The sequence below is a fragment of the Heteronotia binoei genome, chromosome 3 (genome assembly GCF_032191835.1).
Source record: "Heteronotia binoei isolate CCM8104 ecotype False Entrance Well chromosome 3, APGP_CSIRO_Hbin_v1, whole genome shotgun sequence".
Lineage (NCBI taxonomy): Eukaryota > Metazoa > Chordata > Lepidosauria > Squamata > Gekkonidae > Heteronotia > Heteronotia binoei.
The window spans coordinates 67,786,069-67,803,228 of record NC_083225.1 but is presented as its reverse complement, the minus strand read 5'-3'; the positions used below and the strand labels follow the sequence as shown (position 1 = coordinate 67,803,228).

Genomic DNA, 17,160 nt, shown 5'->3' with positions numbered 1-17,160 from the left:
TGGTATTCTTCCCAGAAATAAGTAAGCAATAAGTGGTGCTTTTTTCAGGACGGAAGACAGATGTTTCTAGTATCTAGTGTCATCAATTGTTTGGTGCATTACTTTAATCTTCCAAAAACTCAAAGGCAGTCTAACATAGGATTTTGCAGAAATCCAGTTGGAATGTGATCAATGTATGGATAACTATGACCATATCCTGCCTCTAGCAGAGCAAACATGAGCAACACCTTGGGATTGAATCCAGACTAAAATTTCTGCTCACACAAGACACTTCCATCAATGGAACAGAATGTTTCTGTCTTTCTGCCTCCCATTGCAGTCCAGTAATCTCCCTGAAATACTGTTTATGTGGGACAGGGGATCCCCAGGAACAACATGAGGGGCAAATTGGGAGTCTGCAGCAGGGAAGATAATTGGTTGGAATTACCCCATCTTTTCAGTTAATGGAAAGTTTAGACTGGATCCAACCCACTATGTAGAACAACATGTATGTGAGCTTTTATCTACAATTAAAGATCTAATAGCACACTTTGAATCTGTTCTTTAAGGGAAGGTGTAGACTGGAGAAGCACAGAACAACACCAAAGTATTTTCTGGATTTTTGGCCCTCATTTAGGGCGTTTTCCCACAGAGCTTACTTTGGAGCGACATCCCTCTTCACCACGCAGCGTCTGCGCGGATTTCCCACCAACTGCCCCTCATAACCAGGAAGAACCGTGGCTTTTGCGTCGCCAACATAAACTGGTTTTTAGCGGTTTACATCTGTGACACAAAAGGTCCGGCACTTCCTGGTTCTGCGGAGCAGTTGGTGGGAAATCCGCGCAGATGCTGCGCGGTGAAGAGGGACGTCGCTCCGAGGTAAGCTCTGTGGGAAAACGCCCTTAGTCTTTCTAACTAGTTCCAATGCAGAACTCTCTCATCTGATTAGCCTGAAAAGTAAGAACATATTTTTGTGTGTCACCAGTGTATTGAAGATGTCTCATTTAAAACTTCCAGAAAACCTCTTTTAGAGGTTTCATATAGTTGTTTAATATGGCATAGAGGCAGTGCTGATCTCTAGGACCCCAATTGAGCTAAAGAGAGCAATGAAGATTCTAGCGCATTACTGTCAAGTTAACCAGGTTGAAATAAATTACTCAAAATCAAAAATTTTAGCCTTTGCAAAAAGACCTAAGGTATATCATTGGAAGATAAACGACAGGGCTATTGAACAGACACGCTGCTTTAAGTATTTAGGGGTAGTTTTTCAGGCCTCAGGGGCCAGGAAGGCACACGTGGACTACGTTACAACTAGTGCAGCAGAAAGCTCAGGAGCCATAGAGAAATTCTACTGGACCTCCGGGGGGCAGAACGTGGCGGCTGCAGTCAAGGTCTTTAAGGCCAAGGCCCTCGCCCAAATGTTATATGGGGCACCTTTGAGTATAACACCATATCAGCATCTCTGGCAGTTAGCGGAGAAAGTGCAATCCAAATTCCTTAGGCATATACTACAAGTCCCTCCATGTGCTCCCAACTCACTTATCAGAGTAGAAACGGGTATGGTTACAGTGAAAGCAAGATTGTGGATTGCTGCTATTCTCTACTGGTACAAACTAATGATTCAGCCCACCAGTTTGGTGGGGCTGATAGTAAGAGATTAATTTGTTCCTCTGTGGATCAGAGAAATGGAGTCCAAGTTGGGCTATTATGGACTATCTAAACAATTTTTGCTCAATATGGAGCATAATCTGGTTAAACCCTTTCTTAAACAGAGGATCTTGGATGTTGAAAGACAGCATGATCTGAATCAGCTTAAAGGCTATTTACCAGGAATAGAGGAGTTACATAAAATAACACTGATGCCATACTTGCAAAATCTTGACAAAGCAGAGTATAGGAGAACATTTACTCTTCTCAGATTTGATATGTTACCGTCAGCTATTATTGAAGGCAGATACACAGGACAATTATACGAGGAGAGACTGTGTATTTGTGGGGACAATAAACCGGAAGATAGGGAGCATGTACTATTCCAATGTAAATTATATCAGCATATTAGGGCCGAGTATATACTCCCGATCTGTGCCAGTGTCCCTGGAAGAAATATTAGATTTCAGCTAGACAGATTATTGGCTGATAGGAACAAAGGAACCACTTTATGTGTGGCAAGTTTGCTTCGCGAGCCATAAGTCTCCGGAAGCAATTCTTAAGGGGAATACCCAATTGAACGCCTTGGTTCTGGAATTTAATCAGTGTTTTGGGGAGGAAATTATATTTTATACTGTCTATGTTTTATTCTCATTATAGTATTGTCTAATTATATTTTATACTGTGTATGTTTTATTCCCATTTTACTATTGCCTGACTGTATCTTATTAAGTTATTTGTATTTAATTGATTGGTCTTTGACCGTATTAAACTTTCATTCATTCATTCGGCATAGAGGCAAGAGGGAAATTTTATAGGCATCCATAGCACAAGTGTTAATGAACGGAAAAGCTGTCCCTTAATCCTTCATAATACCACTCAACCATAAAAAATGAGAAACACCTGAGAGAGTCACCAAATCTGCCACCTGTACCAGAAGGATGCCATGCATGATAGTTCTAAAGGCAGATGATGGTCCAGAACAATGAGCAGTGTTACATTCTCTGTCTCCCATCATGAATTGTATGCCAAGCAACCCAAGGCAACTTGATTCCCAAAACCTCAGAAGCTGAAGCTGATATGTATAATTAGTCTCCTTCACAAAAGCTTTGATTTACATGGCTGCTATACATTTGAATATCTTGCCTGAAAAGAGGATGTTACTGCCTAAAATGTCTACAGGAAAGGCTCCAATAAATAAGCAATAAGTGTTTGGGACAGCTCCCTCTTTAAACGAGATGTAACTGCTCTCTGGAGCCAGCTGAGCAATTCTGTCCAGCTACATGTAGTTGGGACTTGAATGGGTGTAGACTCCCTAGCAGCAAATGTGTCATCGAGTTTCTGTGACTTTTTTTGTATCCCAGAGATTGACCAGGGTTTCAATAAAAGCAGTAAAGCTCCTAAGGACTATAAAGAATACATCCAGACCATCTTAATAGTTCCCTAACCTTGCAGAGGTTATGAGGGTACAGGACTCATAAGTAGCTAAGTAATAGACCCTGCTTAGCTTCACCAAATGATAATAATGGGGCGTTGTTTAACATTTTCCCTGTTAATGAACCCAATTATACTAAACCAGAACTTTCACATTGAGAGTATGACCTGCTCCTTGAAGAGAAATATATTTTACACCAATCCCCATTGCACTCATGAAGGCTGAAGTGGATTTAGCATCAGTGTTGGTCCCTTAAAAGCTAAAAGTCTTCAGTTTCCCAGTGTCGGTTCCAAAAACACCTCCTGGAACCTGTGTAGGAAGTTATTAGGCAGTATGATGGATGGTACACTAACAGGATCCACAACTGGTTTTGCGGTTGCAGTACTAGGTGTTCATATTCAAAATGGGGCTTCTACTTGATAAAACTTCTTGTAATTCTACTTTTCTGACCTCAGCTGATGCTGCTCTGAAAAACCTGCAGGTACACAGAAAGATCCACTGTACTAGTTTCCTGAGTTATAATAATAATAATACATTTTATTTATATCCCGCCCTCCCCGCTGAAGCAGGCTCAGGGCGGCTAGGCCTTGATAATATATGAAGGTCAGCTGTCATGCTCAAAATTTCTCATCCAGGATTAGATCCCGGATGATGCATACCATGGTCAAAACCTATGTTTGGGAATAGTGTTATTAGACTCTATGGTACATGGCCATTGCTGTATCAGTGTCTCCCTGGATTAAATGGATAGAAGACTGGAATTTATTTACTGAAACCATAGAGTTGAGGTGTTATAATAAAATTTTAAAATGCACACACACTAATCTATCTAAGCAAGCTACAAATATAAATGGAAACCCATGGGACCAAACTGGTGGTCCTAGCTACATTAAAATATCCACCTCGCATTAGGTTGCCTGCCTGGCAGGGCCTGGAGATCTTCTGCTTTTATAACTGATCTCTAGCTGGGAAAGATCAGCTTCCCTGAAGGAAAATGAAGAGTAGTCTATGGCATTGTACCATGCTGAGGCCCCTCCCCAAACCCTGCCCTCTTCTGGGTCCACCCTCAAAGTCTCCAGGTATTTTCCAACACAGACTTGGCAACTGTAATCTTGCAACAGCATTGAAATAGTTGAAAGCAACTCTGTGGTGCTGCCACAGAAATAGCCCTAGCATGGCCAAAATCTAACCTAGACTCCCTTCCTCAAAGCCGTCCTGAGCCTGTCAGGGGAGGGCAGGATATAAACAAACAAACAAACAAACATATTCAGTTATGCTTTAATTTTTTGCTTCCTTTTTACTGTAGGTTCCTCTTCATGGAGCTTAGCCCACTGCCAGCGGTTCTCACCCAGGGATAACCCCGAATGAACTGAATAAAAATAAATGAAAACACATGCAATCAATTTTTTATTCAAAACCAATAGGTTTCGGTTTACTTTAGTCCTACTGTCGTTGCAAATTATGAAAGGCAGCAGATCTGGGGAAACCAATCTCAGAAATCCATCCATTAGTCCTAGACAATCCAACAGTTTTATCTGAGAGTAAGGCTTTATCTGAGATTAAGGCAAACCTGAGAAATGCTCTCCCTGGAAATAGCCCCTGGAGAACTCAGTTGTAGGTGTTAATAATAGGTATTGAGAATACTCCACACTCTGCCTCTGTGGACACTGCTGACCTCAGATATGTCTCCTTGCATTTCCTTTAGTGGAGTCCCTAAAGATTCATGGATTCATTCATTATGTGCTGTTCCAGATTAACTGCAGATGGAACTCCCCAGGGCTAAAGTGTGGACTTCTGTCATTCTTTTATATTCCAGCCCTTCTTACTGCTGCTATTGTTGCTGCAGGACATGGTACTTTGTAGATGACTGGTGGAGCATCTGCTGTGCATATTGAAAGTCCCAAATTCACTCCTCTAGTTAAAAGGTTCAGGTAGTAGGTAGTGTGAAAGACCATCAGGGACCATGGAGAGCAGCTCCTAGACAGAGTAAACATTGATATTGATAGACCAGAGGGAACTTCACATGTTCAAATGGTACTTCCCAAATAGAGCAGGGAGAGAGGCGGGGGGGAGAGAGAGAGAGAGAGAGAGAGAGAGATGTTCTGAGTATGTTTAGAGTTTGGTTTAAGACTGGACTAAATTGAGAACGGAAAAACACTTATTTGAACAAGATTAATGCTGTATATGTTTTTCCTGAGACTTATGGAAATACCTTGTATGACCAGTCTGGCTCCATAAACTTTGAGGCGTCTGACTTGATGGTGGTGATGGTGTATTCAAACGTATATAAACCTGTTTAATGTGTCTTAGGCTAGGCTGTCCAGACACGTTGGTCTGTAAAAGACTAGCATTCTTTCCAGGATGGAAAGTGGCAGAATGGGAAATTTATTTTCTTAGCATTTAGAGTTAGCCCATTCGTTTAGACTGGTCAGTTCTGAAGTACTACCTCACAATGAATTACATAAACAAAAAACAATATGAAATGTGTTCAACTAAGCTGTAGCTTTTGGATAGCTATTGTGTGTGTTCTAAAGCATCTGGGATTTAAAAACTGTTAAAAATGGTGATGGTGCCTGTTGTGCACTTTCTTTATGGTTGTTCAAACAGTTTCTCCTTAAATGCCTTGCTAATTGCATGGATAAGTGACCTTGCTTGTGGAGCATACTATATGTTGACAGAGTGCATTACTTCATTTTGCTTTGTTGGCAACTTGAGATCTTAAGAAAACATACTGAGGTTACTCTTATTCTGTACTGCTATCCTTGGAATGCTACATGGATTTTCATTAACTCTGTCACTGCACAATGCCCATGTCAAGGGTTGCTTTTCAAAACTGATAAAATGCTGAAGACCAAAATATAACAACTTTTGTTTTGCTTTCCAGGGGGAAAAAGATACCTAGTATTTGTTTTTCAGTATCAGTAGTTATTTTGCTTCTACTGAGAAGAGTGACTTAGGTAGAATCAGACCCTCTCCCCAACATTTCACAGCTGTTGTGCAGAGCAGTGGTGCAATGAGAGAATGTAGGTTTCATTTATAAACAGCACTGCTCTCAGGATTCAGTCTGGCAATCTGCCTGCATTCTGGCTTTCTTGTGCACACACATTATTTTCCAAACTTTCCCTTGAGTGTATTAATCACAGGAAGAGGGAAGGGAAAGGGAAGGAATCAAAGCCAATGGGAGCTAGATTCTTCCTCATGTACTTTGGTTTTTCTATGGCCCTGTGTCAAGATTTCTCAGCTCTTCCAATGGGTTTATATTTAGCTCTATATAAACTCTTTCTCCCAATTGTTATTCCCATAGAGCTTAATTTTCCCACTGTCCACAGCACTTAACAATTGAAGTATAATGGCCAGATGGAAACATATTGTCTTGATTAAAGAGCATTTCTCAAGTATTCAAGTTCCTCATATTAAACTGGACTTTTTGTTGAAGATATCCCTAGGTGTCTTCCACATGGGGATGGGATTTTGTGGATCCCCTATTCCCAGTGCAGCTGCAGATAAAGTGCAACAGAGATGGGGATTCCAAATGGCAGGTGTCCCTGCTCCAGTCCCCTTCAGGCAATATTTTTTAAAAATTGGGACTAGGATATCATTATATTTGGGTACCATGATATGTGCAGCAAATTCTTTGAATTCTTAGCTGTAATTTTAAAAAGAAGACATCTAGTCTCCTCAGTTGCAAAGGTGTGCTATTTTCCTTATAACTCTGCAAGAGAAGGAACTAGAGACTTTATTTGAGAGGTTCTGAGGTGTGGCTACTTATCCATGTTTTGTTATTACCTAAAAAATATAACATGAAGTAATCAGAAAAAGAACAGAGACTTGATGATTACTGAAGTGCATGATCTCATGTGGATATTTTAGTAGTTTGTAAAATTTACTGTACATATTTCTTCTCTTGTTTCTTGAAACAATAAGGCAGTAGTTTGAAATGTACACACTGCTAATGCTCAGCTCTGTGAAACCACTGCTTCTCAGACCAGTATTTTGAAACTGCAGAGCTCAGTTCATTAAACTCTTCTCTGTTGATGACAACAGTAAAGTGATGCCAGGGAAAGGTGACATTTATTAGTGTGCTCATATTTCTAGCTGGTTGTCATTGGGGAACTATCTTATTAAATTAGAACCTGTAATGCTAAGAATAATTAGGGAGAAGAAAATTATAGTAGTTAAAAGTAAGAAAAGCAAAGAAAAAAACCAAGTAGGCCAGTACACTTTACAACTTGAAAGCATAGTTTCCATGAAATGAATCTATATTACAATCTAAATACAGAAAATCTTTAGTGTGAGGCTAAAATACCTTTGCACTGGCTTGAATGTTGGAAAACCAATCAGTTCCTAGCCAGAAGGCAAAGGAGTTGGTAACAAAAGACTGCCCCAAACTATAATTACACAAACAATTTGGGCTGAAATTCTTCATCAGTACCAAGTTCTAGCTGGAATCACAGATGTTTATTTAGTCTATTTCTTGATGAAAACATCAGCAGGCATTAAATTGAAACAAGTAACAAAGATGGTGCCGTGGCAAAAGCTCTGTTTTTAGATCCACTGCTGAGTTTAAGTTTCTACTCGTTTAAAACTCCACACTGAATCACTTTTTGGAAGTGGGGCTGGTCAGACTAGGAGAGTTTGGTATACCTGGTGGAGGAGATAGACAGAGATAGGCAGTTTGAAACTGTGGCCCAACTCCCACAGTGTGTAACTGAGGATTGATTCCAACTCACCAGAGAACTGAGAGTTGAGAACCAAACTCTTCAGCTGACTCTACTCTACCTGTCAAGCTTTGGAGGACCACTATTGGTGTTTCCAGGGCAGCTGAAGGGCTGCAGAAGCCCATGCCCATTTCTAAAACTATTAATTGATCAGCACCAGTGTATCTGCTGCACAAACCACCAACATGAACTGCACACACACCTCCATAAAAACCATGGAGGATCATGGGAGGTTCATTGCAATATGATCACACAACCTTTGACTCATGAACCACGAACTGGGTGATTTTTGTGATGAATTTAGATTTGTGACAAGGCTCAAGCCCATCCCTAGTGGTAACCTCTGGCGGAAAGTTAGCACTGATTGTGACAGATTGGCTTCTCAGAAATACAGAAGGATGGGTTGGAGGTGGTGTGCATGTTGACTGCACAGTGACTTCATCACATCATGAACATAGCCTGATAGTGTGGGAGAGGATTCAGTCACATGGTACATAACAGTATTAACATCATTTGGAGATTCTGAGAGGGACAGTATTTAAAGACTTTAGTAGATAGTAATACGGTGCCTCCAACCACACTCAGAAGCTGGAATACATAGCATTGGAGGAAAAGTTAGTATGCATATCAAAAACTTGGTGGAACACAATCATTTTGATACAGTTAGCACTGGATATAAATTCTATGCAAAGAACAGAACAAAGAAAAGTATATTGGGGTTTGTGTTCATTTATATGGTAGAGGGAATAGAACCCAATAAACTGCAGAATTTAGTAATCTCTTCTATGAGATCACTTAATGGTGGAATCTCAGATCCTGAAAGTAAGTAAGTACAGGGGCGTATCATCACCTTTCTCCTCCCCATCCCCCAGACACACAAGAACTCTGAAGTGTGATCTTGAGATGATAAAGAAAACTGAAGAGGCAGCTCTCACACCATCTAGGAAAATGGATACATTGGTGTGAACAAAAAGACAAAATTTCTAAATACAATAAATTACTGTCTCTTTCTGAAACCAGCTATATTGGAAATAGTCCTTCCACATCTGGAATAATGATCAGAATATAGCACAAGATTGAATGTTGTTGAGGCAAAGTGGCAACAGAGCATCAGGTCTGTGTAGATGTAAATGTTCCCCAGGATGTATAGCTTGCTTGTAGTTAATGTTGAAAGTGGAAACTTAAAAAAAAACACAGATAAAATGTTGAAAGTGAGAACATCAAATCTCTTCAAGATGTTCTGGGATTATCTAAACCGATAATGGAACCTCAGATTATACACTGCAGATATGGAAATGTACATATAAATCCAAGAGGATGACAGAATGGTTAATTAGCAAAGTCAAGGAAACTATAAAGTACAATAAATGCTCCTTGGAAAAAACTGAAACTTTGTACATATGAAGAAATTCCACCTTCTGTACATGCTAAGAAGTATGCAACAGTCTATGGGTTTCAGGAAACCAAGAGTAAACCTGCTGCCCCAGAACTCTGCCCTACTTCTGGGAACTGTTATGTGTTTTAACTTTAATGTTACATTAATTGTAATTTAATTACAATAAAATAAAGATTATTTCTTTTTTAAAAAATATTTGCAATGAGCACTTTGCATGCAGGTTTTTCCTACATTTGGGAATAGTGCTTCTTGCTGTTTTTCTGATTGCATGAATGAGCTCATAAGGCTCACTAAGAGAAGGCTCACTAACGTTTGTGCAGGGCTCAAAGAGACTACAAACAGTGGATCTGTACTGAAGCATCTTTTTAAATTATTTTTATTTTATTTATTAATTTATATCCCGCCCTTCCCAACAAGTGGCTCAGGGCGGCTCACAGCATAAGATTTCACATAGTAACATTTAAGCATAAAACAGTTAAAATTAATTAATACATTTAAATTATAAAATATTTAAAATTATAAAACATTTAAAACATTAGGGACAGCAACCTCTAATATAACTACACCTGGATTTCTTGTACCAGCTAGTCATAGGCCAGCCGGAAGAGGGTTGTCTTACAGGCCCTGCGGAACTGAGCAAGGTCCCGCAGGGCCCTCACCTCCTCCGGCAACTGGTTCCACCAGGAGGGGGCCACCACAGAAAAGGCCCGGTCCCTGGTGGATTTTAAGTGGGCTTCTTACACTGGTTGTTCATCTGTTCCCATCACAAAGTGCTGTTTCTTATTTTTAAGGTCCTAGATGGCTTTTGTTCCAGCATACTTTTAAGGACTGCCTTGACTTGTATTGTCCAGCCCATCCGTAAAGATGCTGTTTTCAAGCTCTGCTCCCTGAGGGCTCCTCCCTCCCTCCTTGAAATAGAGCCTGGAGGTTTTATTTGCCACACATACCCTGGTGTCATTTTGCAGAAGAAAAACAGTGCAGGGTAAACTTTGGATTTCCTTCTCCTGCAGCACCAGAATCAGACCACCACAGTGAAATTTAAAGGAGTTCTAGACTGGGGACTCACTTTTTTAAAATGGTGGCTGGTCCCTGGAGCAATCCTGGGGATGCCTGTCAAATCTAGATGGATCCTGAAGCAGGTGGTAGCTAGAAATAGCCATGTATGTCACATTTAATTAAACAAACTATGCAATGAAGTATTTTTTAAAATGCAAGTCTGTTATTTCATCATTTAAATGTTAATTAATATCCAAATTGTTCATACTATAGTCAATTCAGACTTTACATGTAAATAGTCCATAACTGGGAACAGTTCCAGTACTAATAAATAGAAGTCCATATATCAAAGTAGTAAATCAGAGCCCATAATGTTGGCAATAATATGCTATGGAACCTTATGTAGATCAAACCAGCCATCCAGAGCTTGTCGCAAGGATGAACATAACTCCATAGATAGCCTGGACTTGCTTTAGCAGTCTTAGGTTCTAGAAAATGACACAAAGTTTTGAAGTTATATAATGCTGCTTCCAGATCTGGGCAACGTTTTTTGTACCATATCTCCATCTGACAATTAAATCATAGGCGGGCACTGCAGGGGAGGAAGAGATGTCACCCCCTTTTTTCTCTTAGGTCCCATGGCTGGGAGGGAGCAAGAGATAAAGGGCAGAGCCAAAAGAGGCTCAAGCTGCCACTGCCCACAGATTCCAGGATTTGGTGGAGAGAAAGGGAATTGTTTGAAAGATATTCTGGATCCGGAACCTGTTGCTTGGTGGTTCCCACCCTGCCTGCCATCAGTTTGAGAATGAATTAACATTTAAATGATGAAATAATACAGACTTGCATTTTTTTAAAAAAAAACCATTTTATTGCATAGTTTGCTTAATTAAGTGTGCCATGCACAGTTATTCCCTTCACAATTGGTTACTGTTGTATAACTGTGGATTCTCCAGGGGGTAGCTAGAGACAGGGTTTTGCAGTGATGGTCACACCTTTGGAGTGATCACCCTCTCATGGGCCTCACTTACACCTATTTTACTTTTGTCACCTAAGATTTTAACAAAGGCCCCATCTTTTGAAGTTGTTTCATGGTCTGCTTCTAGCCTGTTTTACGAATATAATTTTAGACTGCTCAGTAGCTGGTTTGTGCCCTGGTTTGTTTTCAGTGACCTACTTGGTATTATTTTAGTAGTGAACAATTTCAAACAACTCTCTAGAGAGACCATGCATGCATTTTCTATAATAAGTAAATCAAGGAAAATAATTGAGAAGCATATATGTAACCCAGGCATTGGAAATAAGGGCAAGTTCAAAGCTTAGGGCCTCCTTTCTTAAGTGCCCTTCCCACTCACACACCTTGGTTTAAGCAAAGTAACTGTTTATTACAACAGGAAAATAAAATTTTGTATGTAGGGTATGGTACTTCCCATCACCAAACACCTTTCCTTTCCAAACCGAAGGCCCAGTAGTCAGTATCTCAGAAGTATTATTTTCTTGTTGAAGCTGGTTCAGCTGCAGTCCCTCAGAAGCAAGCCTCCAGTGTGAAGGAAAGTTCTCAGGGCCTCCTTCCTCATCATCAGACCACAACTTCTACAACTGAGGTCTTTTAGCAATCCAGTCCTTGGACAGAAAAACTACTAGACCTCATGCTCTACACCCTACCCAGTAGGGTTGCCAGCCTCCAGATGGGGCCTGGAAATATCCCACTTTTGCAACTGATCTCCAGCTGGCAGAGATCAGTTCCCCTGCAGAAAATGGCTGCTTTAAAGTCTGCACTGTATGGCATTGTACCATGCTGAGGCCCCTCCCCTCCCCAAATCCTCCCTTCTCCCGGCTCCACCCCCAAAGTCTCCAGGTATTTTCCAGCACAGTGGCAACCCTATACCCAATTGTTGTTGGTTTTTTTCTTCCAGTCACTCCTTCACACACTCCTCTCAATATGCAAATTGAGTAGTTTCATTGTTCCACCCTACAGCCTATATTCTCAAAGCTCTACATATAGTTGTTTTTTTTAAAGTCAGCCCCTATTTTGTTTAAATATGATAGAATTGGAAACTAGTTATGCTGTTGTCAGTAAGTGGTCCAACCAAAAATGAAGGGTTACTGATGGAGAACTGGGAAGTTGCAATAAAGCTGAAGGAGTGCTTTTCAAACTGCACAAGATGTTGGACTAGTGCCCATGCCTGAACCAGTATTTTGGAGAATAGCATTTGAAAAGCTAAATCAAACAAATGGAATATGAGATCACATTCTCAGTCTATTGATATATTAAAAAAATTTTCAGCCCTGGTTCCACCCTGGTGGAATCAGCTCCCTAAGGAGATTTGGGCCCTACTGGAACTTCTACCATTCCGGAAGCCTGCAAAACAGAGCTGTTATGCCTTTGGCTGAGGCAGGCGGGTGTCCTCACACCATCTAATTGGTCTCCCTGCGCTCACTGCACCCTGTGTCTCAATCTGTGAATGATTTTTATATCACTGATGCCGCCTTTTTCATTTTTTCTTAATTGCTTTAACTGTTTCATTCTTAACTGTTCTATTGTGTGATTTTAACTGTTTTTATTGTGTTGTAATCTGCCCCGAACCCATCTTGGGAAAGGGCGGACTATAAATTCACACACACACACAAAAACTAAAATAAAAATAACAAATTACGGGCTCCAATTGGCATAAATGAAAGTTCTAAAAAGAGGTTATTTTGAAAACTGATCTATTAAAATGTGCAATTTATCACTGATTGACATCTTTAGTGGTGGACTGAAAAGTTGAAAATGTCATATCACATTTAAAATGGGCTCCAGAGACTCAACAGATTACAAACCCAATTAGCCTAACATCTGATGCAGCATGTTGGTAGAAAGCAAAGCATTATTCAATATATAGAAAGACTAGCCTTACTCAGAAAGAACTAATGTAACTTCTGCTAAGGCAAGTGCAGCCTCACTTTAAATATGTTCTTAAGAATTCTTGATTCTCATGGATGTGTAGATATAGTAGACATTATATATTTCAATTTCCAATAGCCTTTTGACTCAATCCCTCATCAAAGGCATCTGTCCTGGATAGTCATAAGAGAAAGGACTTCATGGATCAGTAAATGGAAACAGGATAGCTTAGTTTAATGGAGGGAAGTAGCACCCCCACACGCACACACCAACAGTTCTACTGGAGTTGATCTTCTTCATCTAATTCATAAATGTTTTGGAGCTGAAGATGAGCAGTGAAGTAGTCAAGTTTATGGAAGTCACCAAATTATTCAGAATGGTGACAGAATATGTTGGAAAGGATTTACCTCAACGTCATGAGTAGGCAGTAAAATGAGATCCAATGTAAGTAAATCTGAACTGATGCATATTAGGGTAAACATCCTATGTTGACATAACCACCATCAGTTCAGCCTTTGGTTTGCATCTGTGGTAGAAAAAGCACTTGAGTCTCACATGCATGTGGCTGCAGTCCAAAGGACAGTTTCCTGGGAGCAAGCCCCACTGTATAAAATGGGATTTACTTCTGAGCAGACTAGTTTAGGATTGCTTCCTAAATTAGTCATTTCTGCACTCAAATTGTGTGTGGGGTGGTGGTGGAGGAGACAGTTTTCTAGAATATCTTTGCCTGGTCATTTGAAATAATTTTTTCTATACTTAGCTAAATGAGTGGCTATTTGCAGGCCTGCTATAAAGACTTTGTGAATTAAGAAAATGTATGTGGACTGTAGCTAAAGGAACTATTGCCATTTTAATGTGATAGGTGAGCTGAATGACTAGGTTTTTTTGTAGTACAGTGGAGAGTGGGTATATTATGAAGCCTCAGTCTAATAGTTTCATGGTGCTAACGTTAGTTCCTTTCAAAGTCTGTACGTAACTGTGAATGGAATTCACTTATTGAAATTATGTACTGTGTGTGAGTGGAATGTTTTATGTATGTCACTAAAAGGATCTTGATGTTTTCATTGTTTTTTCACAGTAGTCCAATTTGTAGTTCAGGTCTGCATATATTTCCTAAACACACAAGCCTCACATTTGAGCATTGCCATTCCCCTCATGTAAACCTCAAAGTACTGGCTTTGTTTGCATATGATGTCCACTATCAGATATCTAATTCTGATCCTGGCTCTAGAGTGTAGATTAATTGATCAGCAAAATGGAACTAGAGACGGATAGGTGGCATTTTTCCAAAGAGCTGAAGGATGTTTTGGATTTACAAAAAAAAATCTGAATTCTAAAAAAATACACTGCGGGATTAAAACTCCGCAAAGTAATAGTAACAATGCCTGTAGCTTTAAGCAAAGAATGACCACTGAGCTCTCAATTGCCATTTGTGAGGTTGTTAGGCAACTGAAAGAATATTGCTGAACCTTCCAAGCCTTGGTTTCTGTAAATTAATGCTATGGAGGTTGTCAGGGGCAGACCTGAAGGAGGACTTGCCAGGGAAAGGCCTTATTGTGACCACTGGAATCCTCCACCACTGGCCCAGCACCACTGGGAGGGGCTGCCAAGGGATCAGGAAAAGGTAAGTTTGCTGGTGGGTGGGACCAAGGAAAAGGAAACAGGAAAATAAGAGAAGCCATGGGGGATGCCAGGAATAAAAAAGAGGAAATAATGGTGAGAAGATGCAGGGGAAAATGTGTTATCCTCTGCAAGTCCTTGGGGTCCCCTGTGTGTGTATACACACACAGACATACTTTCATAACTAATGTGGTTAGTTGTTGTGATGTTGTAAAACATCATAACAATGCTTCACAAACATTGGCTTTAAATGTTAGTAGGGAAGGGTATACAAGCTCAGCATTTGCTTTGCAGACCACCAACAGGGAAGGAGCCACATGTAAAGGGGTGGAGAGTGTAAACTGGACCATACAAACATTAATGTGGAATACAGAATGGATGGAGATCATTTTCAAAATCAAATGGACCACCATAGGGATTTAAGTACCTTATATAAAAATTCAGGGTGAATGGGGGAAGGTATGGATGGACAGACAGACCTGTGTTTCCAGCCTTAGAATTTAATCTTTCCTCTCTGGAGGTTTGCAGTGGATAACACTTTTAATATATACACAACTATAAAACTAGTTATGTTTTACATATTTAAATAATATTAGTTCAGAGGCCACTTTGAACTATCTTCAACATAAGAAGCTTGCAGTGGTGATTCTGGTCATATGTTTATAGTTAGTTTGTGATTTTGGAAATAGGTATTGGTTGGTGAAGGAAAATACCTTTCTAGGGTGGCAGAGAAGATGCTTCTGCTAACCTTGCACTTTTGATCAAGCCACCTCCTCATATACATAATGGATATTTAACATTTATAACTCCTGTGGGTTTATCAGTTGCATAATGGAAATAAATTCAGTGGAGTTTTTCACTTTGAGTGCCTTTGCACTGCACTAAATAATGTTTTGCTACTGGATTTTTGCTATTCTTAAACAGTAAAAGTCCAATTTCAAAACACATCATTTAGTGCAGTGTGAATGCACCCTTATACTGAAGATCTGCTATTCCTATTGAATTTCTGCCTCCTTGTGTCTCTGTTAAAGTCACAAACTCTCTACAAAGGAAAAAGCTGCAGTCTTGTTTCACAACCATTTCTTAGCAGTTGCATCATCTAAGACCCCAGCATAGCAATTAATCCAATTTCATATAAAGGTGCCCCTTCTTTCCCTTATCCAAAGGCCATTCATGCAATTTCATGAGTTGCAAAACCTTAAAAAAACTTTCCACACCCTTTTCTTTCTAAAGTGATACAATAAGCATGATAATGATGGCATTATACAGTTTGGGGCTTCAAACTTGTTCCTGGCCTCAGTTAAAATATAGTCATTTCCTTGGGCTGTCAGGTAGGTAGAGCCACCAAGTACCTTTGTCTTCCACTCTGCCCAAGGTGGTGCTTGAGGGTGTGAGTAGGGTGGGAAGGCCTTGTCTCCACTCCACACCTGGAATGGGTGGGTGAGAAAGAAAGGGAAAGATCTACTTCACCAGGAGTGGGTCGCGAGCCCCTTACTGTACATATTGCTCGTTTCAGAAATAAAATCGTCATGTCTGCGTGATGTAGGGCTTGGGATCTTAAAGGTGGAGGGAGGGGCAAGTTACAAATCTGTGCGGCGCCCAAGGAGAAAGCGCTCCCCCCCCCCCCGCCCGACGACTGAAGGGAGAAAGCGGCGCCTTTGGGCTGTCACGACGAAGAGGAGCCAGCCGAGTCCTGACTCCAGCTGTTGTTGCGGCAGGGCCGGCCACGTTGAAGCTCTCACCCGCTTCTCCGGCGAACTGCGGTGACTGGCGGCGGAGAGGGAGGGCCGAGGCGTCGCGCACGCCCCTCCCACCGGCTTGCAACAGCTGCCGCTGCAGCTCCGTCCCGCTCCCGGCTTCGGGGAGAGAAGTTTCGGAGGCTCTCTGTGGGGCGGAGGTGGATGATGCCGCGACTATTGCGGTCTTGGAGGCGCTCGAAGCGTGGCGGGAGAAAGGCGACGTCCTGTTAGCCATGCTGCAACGCCGGGCAGAGCTGGGGGGCTCCCCGCCAGCCATGGGAGACTCAGTGTTGAACGTGAAACCGTCGCTTTACTATGCGGTGAGCGCCCCTTCTTGGTCTCCGGGGTGTGGGGGTGCATCGTGCTGAAGAAGTCTTACCTGGCCTCTGTCTGAGACGGGGAGGGGGGGGGAGTTAAGGGTTGAGTAGGGCAGAGAAGGGCGGTGTTCGCCCCCCCCCCCTCAGTGGCAGCCGCGTTGCTGTGCTTCTGAGGGGTTGTGTTAGAACTGGGGTCACAATGAGAGAGACTCCTGATGACAGGGTTCAGCCCCACAGAAAGTGTTCCTTAAGGAGGGGGTGATATGCTGTGGCTACTATGGGCAATAGCCTTATTTGGGACTTGTAGGCTGTTTTCTTCCAATCAGTACCAGACCCACACATTTGGGATTAAGTTGGGTGGAAGGCTTGTGTTTCTAGAAGTGCTGAACATATGAAGCTGCCTTATACTGAATCAGACCCTTGGCCCAT

At 41.2% G+C, this 17,160-nt stretch overlaps 1 protein-coding gene across 2 annotated transcripts in view; it reads left to right on the top strand.

Moving 5' to 3' along the window:
- Positions 1-17,160, top strand: part of ARHGAP6 (Rho GTPase activating protein 6) — a 331,686-nt gene that overhangs the window by 147,853 nt on the left and 166,673 nt on the right. Inside the window, exon 1 of one of the 2 annotated variants that reach the window (XM_060233960.1) lies at positions 16,481-16,734. The exons of the other annotated variant lie outside the window; for it this stretch is intronic. Coding sequence (XP_060089943.1) covers positions 16,648-16,734 — 87 coding nt within the window. The 5' untranslated portion in view covers positions 16,481-16,647. Of the gene's footprint in view, positions 1-16,480; positions 16,735-17,160 lie in introns of those variants that run through there. 2 annotated transcript variants of the gene reach the window in all.